The sequence below is a fragment of the Schistocerca serialis genome, chromosome 1 (genome assembly GCF_023864345.2).
Source record: "Schistocerca serialis cubense isolate TAMUIC-IGC-003099 chromosome 1, iqSchSeri2.2, whole genome shotgun sequence".
Taxonomy (NCBI): Eukaryota; Metazoa; Arthropoda; class Insecta; order Orthoptera; family Acrididae; genus Schistocerca; species Schistocerca serialis.
Window position 1 is genome coordinate 1,058,111,121 of NC_064638.1, and position 10,765 is coordinate 1,058,121,885.

Here is a 10,765-nt window from a genome sequence, read left to right on the forward strand (position 1 = left end):
CCAGACTGTAGCGCCTAGAATCGCACGGACACTCTGGCCGTCACAAAGCTTTGAGTACTCCAGCTGGTGGACGAGTGTATCAGCCCTAAGAAGAAAGACGTCCAGTTGAGCAGCGGAGTGTTTGTGTCCGTCGATTACCTTGAATGAGATTGTCCGCACGTCCGAACTTTGCAGAAGCCACAGCTGTGTGCTGAGAGCCGGCACGCGGGAGACCGGACAGGTCTGTGCGACCTTGGGGCGATGATGACAGACGCCTTGCCTAACGACTTATCGTGCTTTTGTTCACTGCTCTGTCTCTATAGACGTTCTACAAGTACCTGTGAATATCTGCGATGCTTTCATTTTCCACCAAAAGAAACTTAGTGACAGCTGTCTGCTTGGAATACAACTCAGTTAGAGACGCCGTTCTGAAAGCTACATATAGCAACGCCTTGAATCGGAACTTCGTGAATCCACAGGGGCTGAAACAGGAAGATTCTACTATGCTCCATAACAAATTCTGATTTTTTTCAACATACTAGCCTAAAAAAGTGTCTAACGTTTTTCACGACAAGAATGTGTGACGTTGGATTGCAACCTTCCCACTTCTTTTACACGAATTGACTTACTTGCTATGCACAGCCGATCTTCTTCTCTGGATAGCTGCCTACATCAATCTCTAAAAACTTCTTCTCCGGAGAATGATGCTAGTTAAAGGAACATACAAGACTCTCCCTTTACTCGTGAAGTAAGTAGGCACTCGAAGAACACTTTTGGTTCACTTTCGGTATATTTTAACTTCCACAAAGAACAAAATCATCATTTCTCACATAAATATTCGACTTCTTGTGAGTCACCCGTGTCGTCTCACATTAGACACAATTAAGATACATTTACAACAGAGTTGTTTTAACAACCAAAGAAATCATAAACATGTCTTGCCTCTAGCAAGTCTGTGTTAAGAGTTACTTAAAAGTCTTTCTCAACTCAACTGTTCTTTTGTCACTAACAATAGTCACTATTACAAAACAGCACAGAATAACACAGAAGTTCCTTGGTTCTTCCGTGTGCTTTCACTACGACTTCCATAGATAGACCGACAAGTACTTGTAGGTGCTGTTCGACCGCCATGTCTACAGTCTTCTCACGACAAACTTCAGACCTGAACACACAGACAGGTGACGCGCAGTAGATAGGGTTCCTTTTTCCCACTCATATCTAAAATATCGTGTGTTCGAGACTGTGGAAGGCCGAGATGTTCCAGAATTTACACAGAACTTTTCGAATCACTACATTTGTTGAATTACGTACTAAAAGCCCCTCGCATATTACTAAACGGCTAACAGTCTCGGCCCCAATTTGCCTATGTAACGGCATCCATATGCTACGAAGGAAGGTATTTTCAGTATTTCGTAGAGTTACTGATGAATATAAAAAATTTAAATGCTGATATAATCTTACGTTAAACGTTAGACACGGTAAGAAAGTATCAGTACTACTGAACGACTGTCCTGGAACCCATAACCCGAAACTGAGTACCAGCTGGTGGTACCTTAACAAACAGCTTCGAGGGACAACAAAAATGTGATTTCCAATATTTCGCTTCTTTATAAGGGCAGTCAAATTAAAACGATACAGGTCGGAAGAAAGTGAGTAAACTGTTTATTATTTCAAGAGTAGTGGTTCATATATTTAGAGCTGTTTCGAGGGTATGATATAAGCTCTGATCACTTCCTAGTCACCCCAACGCCAAAACTTGAAACAAAAAGTTCATGTTCTGCAGAAATAAAGCGGAAGTACGTCTAATTTATATCAACGAAGACTCACACTTTTGTTGCAAATGGTTGAAACTAAATACGATATTAGAGAAGTGTGTACCGGCCTATGTGACCGAGCGGTTCCAGGCGCTTCAGTCCGGAACCGCACGACTGATATGGTTGCAGGATCGAATCCTGTCATTGGGCACGGATGTGTGTGATGTCCTTAGGTTAGTTAGGTTTAAGTAGTTCAAAGTTCTATGGGACTGATGACCTCCGATGTTAAGTCCCATAGTGCTCAGAGCAATTTCAACCATTAGAGAAGTGTGGGAAAGATAAAAATAAGCAGTGTTGAAAATATCTAATGAGGTACTAGGAAAAAGTAAAGTATCAGACCAGAAAAGAGGTCTTAAAATATGGAATACAGAAATAACCAACAATAATTAAAGGAAAACGCTTATAACGCTTATTTATAAATACGAACAATTGATGCCTGGGAAATATAAAACCAGAAAAGAAATGAAACAAAGACTTTAATAAAAAGGTGCTTTGGCGAAGCCTGGGAAAGATTCATTGCTAATGCTGAAGATGACATTCGCGAAAGACAGAATATAGGATTTAAACTTATGAGTCATATGAATAAAACGGAGAAAGATACTGGAGCCATTAACATAATAACAGAAAATCAATAGACACGCCGTTACAGAAATGTATGGTATGATGAAGATAGTAAATAAAATGATTTCATAAAAACTGATAGTAACTCTGTATATCAATTAGACATAAAAGAATTTAAAGCAGCCTGAAATACAGAAAAAAAGAAAAGGTACTGACCTAAAGGGCATTAATGCTGACTTAATGAGATATGGAGGAATCGTTTTCGAGTTTTGCTTCCTCCATATATTAAATATGCACTGGGAGAACTGTTCAATGCCTGAAGTATGGAACATAGCTAAATTTCGGTCTTACTTCTATATTTTAAAAAGTCAATAAGAAGGACGCAGGAAATTATAGAGGAATAAGTCTACTGAATGCAGGATGTAGAATTTATAGGAAAATTCTTATTTCAGAAAGGGACATTCGTGCAATGATAACATACTCATAATACCACAGGTTAGTGGGAAACGTCGGAAATTCGTCTTAGAACCGCATTTAGCAGTTTTTGATTATGAGAAAACCTTTGATGAGGTGAAAAGACCCCTTTTGTGTAAAATGTTGGAAATGAAACGTTCTTATAAACACGATATTAATATCATAAAGAGTCTAAATATAAATACAAAAATAGTTATAAATCCAAATTCTAAAATGTCATATGAAATTTTAATAAATCAAAGAGTTCGACAAGGTTGTTGTCTGACACTCACTTTATTTAATGTGTATACTGACTGCGTAAGATAGAAAGTGGAAAGATGAGATACAATCAGGAATCAAAATAAGATTTAGTGTACAATTAAATAACTCTGTTATATGCTGATGACCCGACAATTTTACAGGAAAGGGAGGATAATTTACAAACAGCAGTATACAGATCTGTAAATAAGACGTAGGTAATAGCTTTAAGAGGAAGGAAAGCAGTCAGATCGAAAATAATAATGAATGAGAAAATTTTAAAACAACTATCCGACTTCAGTTATATAGCATGTGATATTAGTTCTACCTGTGACGAAGAAACAGAGAAAAAGGGTAATGAATACCAAGTTATCTGCGGAGCAATGGAGGAACTTTGGGAAGAAAACAAAAACGGAAATTCCATAAAATTCTGGCTGTATCTAGTATACGGACAGCCGATAAAATCCAACTAACAAGAATTGAAGCCAAATGATCAGGAAAATCGCCGAGCATTTGCAGCTTGGGTGCTTGCGAAACAAAGAGCGGACAACAATATCATAATGAAAACAACGGTCGCTGATGAGGCTCTCTCTGTGTTGAATAGCTTCGTGAACAAGCAAAAATGCAAGATTTGGGGCACTAAAACACTCGAGTAATAATGGAGAAGCCATTGTATCCGCAGTGAGTAATTACGTGGCTTCGTATATACAAGACAGTATCAAAAAATAAGGAAAATCACATACAGGCAACAGAGATGAAGTTCATGGGATATGCAAGGGACTGTAATAAAATGGATAAAATAAAGAAGGAAACGATAAGATCGAATTTAAAAATCTTTTCAGTTCATGAAAAGATAGAATAGAATGAAATGGAAAGATCATGTTGATAGAATGACAGAAAATAGAAAAAAGATCATGAACTATCTGCCTACTGGAAAGAGAGAACTAGATACACCTCTTAAGAGATGGATGGGTGGATGGATGGATCTGTGGATGGATGATAGAGACTGTAACTGGTGACTACAACAACTAATCCCTGAAAGGAGACGGTGATTATGATGGTGGTGAAAAGTAATCACCATAACTTTTAATACATCAATTCCACTGTGAGATAAATAGTCAATTCCTCAATGGAAAAATTTTTGCTGTAGTCTACGAAAGCATGATTTTTCCCAGGCGTGCACCTTTTGTTTCGAAGCAAATCGACGGCCATAAATTTCTTCAGGGCTCAAAAAGTATGGGAGAGATCGGGATTGAATCGAGGATGTGTAAGCTTCCCAGTGAAACTTCGGTAGCGTACTCAAAAGAGACGTGACAACAAATCGCCCCGCTGAGACAACTCAATATTCCACATTTTAAAATGCTAAATTCCCAGTTACCTGTTACCAAAAATGTGCAAGGCCTCTTCCAAAACGGCGCTTATTGTTGGGACCCTGTGCTCCAGCGTCGACGTCGATGGTGGGAGCGTGAAAAACTATACCCAGTCGTCTGTGATGGGTCCATAGTACAGTTTACCATTGCTCATAGTTCGCAACTGGTAGACGTTACTCATTACAAGAACATGAGGAGGGGAATTAGATACATGATGCAACACGATGTACAGCCTGAAATGTATAAAGACCGTACAATGGGAATTTTCGTAACAGACCCCCGTCAGGAATAAATTTGTCACCTTGTATAAAGCTTACGACAAACCGGAAAGGTTAAGTCACAGAGAAATGGCAGTGTTTCTGGACGAGGTGTCTCTTGCACGGCGAAATTCGAAAAGATAGTGTTCGATACTGTGGGAGAAGTAATTTTGTCTTCGAAGAGAAGAGTTTGGGCTGCCTATGGTGTATAAATTACACCCCTTATCATAAAAATATGTAGAAGTAATGGTCCCAAACTAATCTGAACAATGGAGAATCCTGTCAATGGATTATCTAACGCAGTACTACAAATTTGATCTCTCTAGGTCAAGTACGAGCATACTTCAAACTTGATGTGTTCTAGTTATTAAAATCCTAACGCCATTTCATCGGTTTTCTGACTGCCTCGATGTGGTCCGCCGCAATTTTCTTCTTGTACCTATCTCTATATTTCAAATAAGCACCTATACAAAGCGATCTCGGTTATTTGTTTGGTGTATTCTTATCTCTGTCTCCTCCAATAGTGTTCAGCTTTCATGACTCCATTTACACTGAAGCACCAAAGAAACTGGTATAGACATGAACATTCAAATACAGAGATATATAAACAGGCAGAATTCGACGCTGCGGTAGGCAACGCCTTCATAAGATAACAAGTATCTGGCGCAGTTGTTAGATCGGTTACTGTAGCTACAATGGCAGGTTAACAAAATTTGGGTTTCAACGTGGTGTTATAGTCGGCGCACGAGCAATGGACACAGAATCTCCGAGGTAGCGATGAAGTGGGAATTTTCCCGTACGACCATTTCAAGAGTGTACCGTGAATGTCAGGAATCCCGTAAAACATCATATCTAAGATTTTGCTGCTGCCGGGAAAGGATCCTGCAAGAATGCGACCAACGGCGACTGAAGAGAATCGTTCAAAGTGACAGAAGTGAAACCCTTACTCAAATTGCTGCACATTTCAATGCTGGGCCATCAAAAAGTGTCAGCGTGCGAACCATTCAACGAAACATTTTCGATATGGGCTTTCGTAACCGAAGGTACACTTGTGTACCCTTGCTGACTGCACGACACAATCTAGGCGCGCAGTCCGGAACCGCGCGACTACTACGGTCGCAGGTTCGAATCCTGCCTCGGGCATGGATGTGTGTGATGTCCTTAGGTAGGTTAGGTTTAAGTAGTTCTAAGTTCTAGGGGACTGATGACCACAGATGTTAAGTCCCATAGTGCTCAGAGCCATTTGAACCATTTTTTTGCACGACACAAAGCTTTACGCCTCGTCTGGCCCGTCAATACCGACACTGGACTGTTGATGACTGGAAACGTGTTGCCTGGTCGGACGAGTCTCGTTTGAAATTGTATCGAGCGGGTGGACGTGTACGCGTGTGGAGGCAAATCTCATGAATCCATGGACCCTGCATGTCAGCAGGAGACTGTTCAAGCTGGTGGAGGCTCTTTAATAGTGTGAGGCGTGTGCAGTTGATACGTCCAGATACGACTCTGATAGGTGAAATATACGTAAGCAATCTGTCTGGTCACGTGCGCCGGCCGCGGTGGCCAAGCGGTTCTAGGCGCTTCAGTCTGGAACCGCGCGACCGCTACGGTCGCAGGTTTGAATCCTGCCTCTGGCATGGATGTGTGTGATGTCCTTAGGTTAGTTAGGTTTAAGTAGTTCTAAGTTCTAGGGGACTGATGACCTCAGATGTTAAGTCCCATAGTGCTCAGAGCCATTTGAAGCATTTTTGAACGGAGTTGATACATGTTTTATCAGGGACATATATAGAGGAATTTTTGTTCACAGCAGTACCTGAAGATTACACACACGGTTCATAGAGACATGTGCAGTTTGTGGATTAGCATAGTCCCGTTGTAAAGCGACGCCACAATAAAGTTGCGTGAGAAGTAACAAATCACAATGTAGTATTTACGTGACATACCGCTTCGCCGTCAGTCCGCTCAATGTCTACCTGAAGTCTTCCACTATGGTTCCCCACACTATGAACCCGGGAGTAACACGGTACAACGCTTTTCATCAGCATTTCATGCTCTCAGGCCACGGCACCATTCCAAACGCAGCAGTCTGTCTTGTGGCGTTAACGGCAGACTACGCATTTGACGGTAGTTCTCTAGTTCTCATGCTGCTAGCCTCCAACCAAATGGCGCAGGATGACACAGACTGTTCCAAGTCGGCTGTTACTTGTTCTCGGACGGCAGACGGAAATGTGAATGTATTACAGTGTGCTTGGAGCGCAATACGGGGGTCAGAGGTGGTCAGCCAGAACCTTGACGAACGAGTATGCCAGCATCACGGTCCCATGCAGTCCAACATTACGCCTCTGTCACACTCGAACCCACCACAATTTGGATATTGCACGATTCGACCAGCCGGCCAAGTGGAGACCCTCAGTGTGACACCCACCAAACTCTGTCAGCTGCCGATAACTCTGACACGAGGACGGGCATCGCCACGTCTTTCACTGTGATAAGACTACACTTGATGCCATTCACGGCCCTCATATGCCCTACGAGTCTTGGTAATGAAACTACAAGTGAATCACACTAATCCACAACGGATTGTTAATCATTTAGATACCCACCGATAATTTGTTCATGTAAGAAGTTACATTGACATCCGAGGAAGTCTTCTAGATGCTTTACATTTTTGTCGCCCAGTCTAAATAAGATTCATCTCAGTTCAATGTTTTGAATTAATTTGCCTCACTTTATCTACAAAATAGCAGTTCTAGTTCCTCTACATCTACAAATAGTATTTTTAGTTACTCCATACCTTCACTTAAATCAAGCCACTGTTGACTTCATGCTGATGTTACACACTGATAAGCCAAAACATTATGACGGTTGCACATCCGCGACTCTTCACAGAACGTGGGGTTCGGAGGCTTGTCTGCTCTGTAAAGTAGGACAGATGGGGATCTGTGGCACATCTGCCGAAAGAGCACAATGCTGATGCACGCACAAGTGTTTCGGAGCACACCGTTCAACGTAGATTGTTGAACATGGAGCTCTGCATCAGACCACCCCTACGTGTTCACATGTTGAACTAACGACATCGTCAGTTATGACTGCAGTGGGGACAGGACCATCGGGATTCGACCCTCGATCAATAGAAACGTGCCGTCTTTTCGAGTAAACCACATTTTGCTACACTAGGTGGCTGGTCTTCTCCACAAACGCCGTTACCGAGGTGAATGGCAGCTCGAAACCTACAGCTCACCACGGACTCAGGCTGGTGGGTGCCGTATTATGCTATGGGAGACATTCTCCTTCGACTGCATGGGACCTGTGGTAGTAATCTGAAAACGAAAGTTGCGAGTCACCTGCACCTCTGCATGGTTGATGTGTTCCCCAACGGCGATGTCATCTTTCAGCAGTGAAATAGTCACTATGTCTCAGAGCCAGAATCGTGCCACAGTGGTTTGAGGAGTAGTACAGTGAACATACGTTGATGCCTCGGTAACTAAATTCGCCTGACGTAAATCCTACGGAATCCATCTGGATCGCTATCTGGGACCATCACCGTGTATGCAAATCAGCGGTCCGTTATTTATGCGAATTACCTGAAATGTTCGTAGACATCTGGTGCCACATACGTCCAAAAACCCACCGACAAACTGTATGATCCCTGATTCGCAGAATCAGCGACGTATTTCGTTCCACAGACAGACAGAGAAGCCATTAAGCAGGTGGTCATTAGTTTTGGCACATCAGTGTATATACCTCTTCAGTCTGCAGGTATGCCGTGAAGTTAACTTTAGAATTGGTTCTCACTCAGAAAACAGTCACAACAGCCAACCTCAGAGAGGAAACTTCAGTTTACTAAATCTCCAATATCCGTCTTCGACATGCTCTTATACCATTTGAAATCATGGAGCACCTTAGGAGCCATCACTAATCTCTTCCGAAGAAACTCTTCCGCTAAGCTCTGGAGAGATCACTTGTTATCTTAAGAAATCAAAACTCGCATGGCCGTCTCTTTGATGAATAATTTTATCAAATGTGTACAAAACTTATAATTTTTTTTATAACTCTGCAACCTGCGTAATATGTGGACTAAACTTGATTAGTTTGTATTTGTTCTATCTGGGTGTTCTGCTTGCATTTTTTATTTGACCAGTACAAAAAAATGATCAAATGTGTGAAATCTTATGGGACTTAACTGCTAAGATCATCAGTTCCTAAGCTTACACATTACTTACCCTAAATTATCTTAAGGACAAACGCATACACCCATGCCCGAGGGAGGACTTGAACCTCCGACTGGATTGTACAGTACAGTAAGATGTAGATTATATAGGGTGATATGATTATTTTATAAATGTGCCAATTTGAGCTAAGCGAATATAGTTTGAAAACACTCGAGTCGACAGTTAAAACCGAAAATCTTTCCGATGCCTATAACAGTGGACCTCTTCTGCTGCAAGCTTTCTGCTCTCCATGTTTTAGGAGGAGGTAGTATGGGCCAAACCAAGACTAAAATGTCTAGTAAACGTGGGAACTAAAATGCGTACCTTATGAGCTGCGAGAACTTTTTCAGTAGAAGAGATGTGCTTCATAGTAGTAAAGACGAACCAGTGCTCGTAGCACTTGAGGGATCCACTTTAGAACCCATGTTTACTGTACATTTTTTCTTGTTTTGGCTCTTACTACCTCCTCCCACGATATGCAAAGCAAAGAGTTTGCAACAGAAGAGGTCTACAGGTTTCAGAACAATTTTCCCTTATAATTTTCGAGTCGGTCGTTTCCGGACCAGGGTCTTTTATCTTAAGTTCATACGTATACCTTTCTCTATCGTCGCTGGAAGTTTGCAGCATCATCAATGAATCACCCTTGTATGTGGCCATAGTGATAACAACAATATGGGCTGGCTGTATGTTAAGTCTAGTAGACAGTTACTAACAAGATCGTATATCCTGCAGGTAGCGGACAGGAGGCACCTTGAAGATGAACTTGCGAAGGAGGCACGACCAGAAGACGCCGCCTCTCGGAAGCGCGCCGCCTCTGAAGACGTCCAGAGCCAAGAGCAGGCGACGGCTCCCAGCGCGAAGAGGGCGCGCGTCTGAACACGCGGCCCGCCGGCCCTGCACTGCTGCTCCACCCAGATGCTCTGCTGCTCGGGCCACCACCTGCTGTTCACACCGTGGCTTCGTAACCATTTTTTTTTATCAGATATGGGGTTGATTGTTTGTTGACAAAGAAGTGTGGCACAGAACTGTTACGGTGTTCAGTCCGTGAGGCTAAAATTACTTTATCAGAAAATTTTCTCAGTATATTGTATCCTCTTTTAAGGAACAGAGGTTCATACATTTCGAGTTGCATTCCGAACCCATGATATTATTAATCAACAATAAACGCTAATTTAAACTTTTTCATTTCTAACCTCTTTTGTGAACGCTTTATTTTCCTTAAACGCAGTAACAAGTACGTGGTAAGATGAATGTGTTTCATTTGTCACTGGGCGCAGTACAACATAGTGAGTATATGTTTAAATAAACAAACATGATATTCAAACGTAAAATGCATGTGATTATATAAGAGGTACGTCTAACTTGTATAGTGGCGTATAAGTAAGGAAGCGGCTGTGTGAACTGATCTGTGCACACAAGGACGGAAAATACACTAGAGACTCGGCATTGCACACTCTGTTCTTTGTCGCATGCCAGAAACTCCAGCCGTTACCTACCCTGGTAACTGGTAACACTGGACTAAGCGCCATGATGAGCCAAATTTTATGCTTCTGCCTATCCCTATACAACATCTACATCTACATACATACTCCGCAATCCACCATACGATGCATGGCGGAGGGTACCTCGTACTACAACTAGCATCTTCTCTCCCTGTTCCACTCCCAAACAGAACGAGGGAAAAATGACTGCCTATATGCCTCTGTACGAGATCTAGCAGCCCGTCTCTGAATTGCTTCTATGTCATCCCTCAATCCGACCTGATAGGGATCCCAAACGCTCGACCAGTACTCAAGAATAGATCGTATTAGTGTTTTATAAGCGGTCTCCTTTACAGATGAACCACATCTTCCCAAAATTCTACC

The 10,765-nt window shown here is 42.1% G+C and overlaps 1 protein-coding gene across 1 annotated transcript in view; it reads left to right on the forward strand.

Annotated features, from left to right (window-relative positions):
• The window catches only part of LOC126458943 (uncharacterized), a 90,448-nt gene extending 80,330 nt beyond the window's left edge, over positions 1 to 10,118 (forward strand). The window contains exon 5 of the mRNA XM_050095827.1: positions 9,633 to 10,118. Coding sequence (XP_049951784.1) covers positions 9,633 to 9,776 — 144 coding nt within the window. The 3' untranslated portion in view covers positions 9,777 to 10,118. The remainder of the gene's footprint in view (positions 1 to 9,632) is intronic.
• The last annotated feature ends 647 nt before the right edge of the window (positions 10,119 to 10,765 follow it).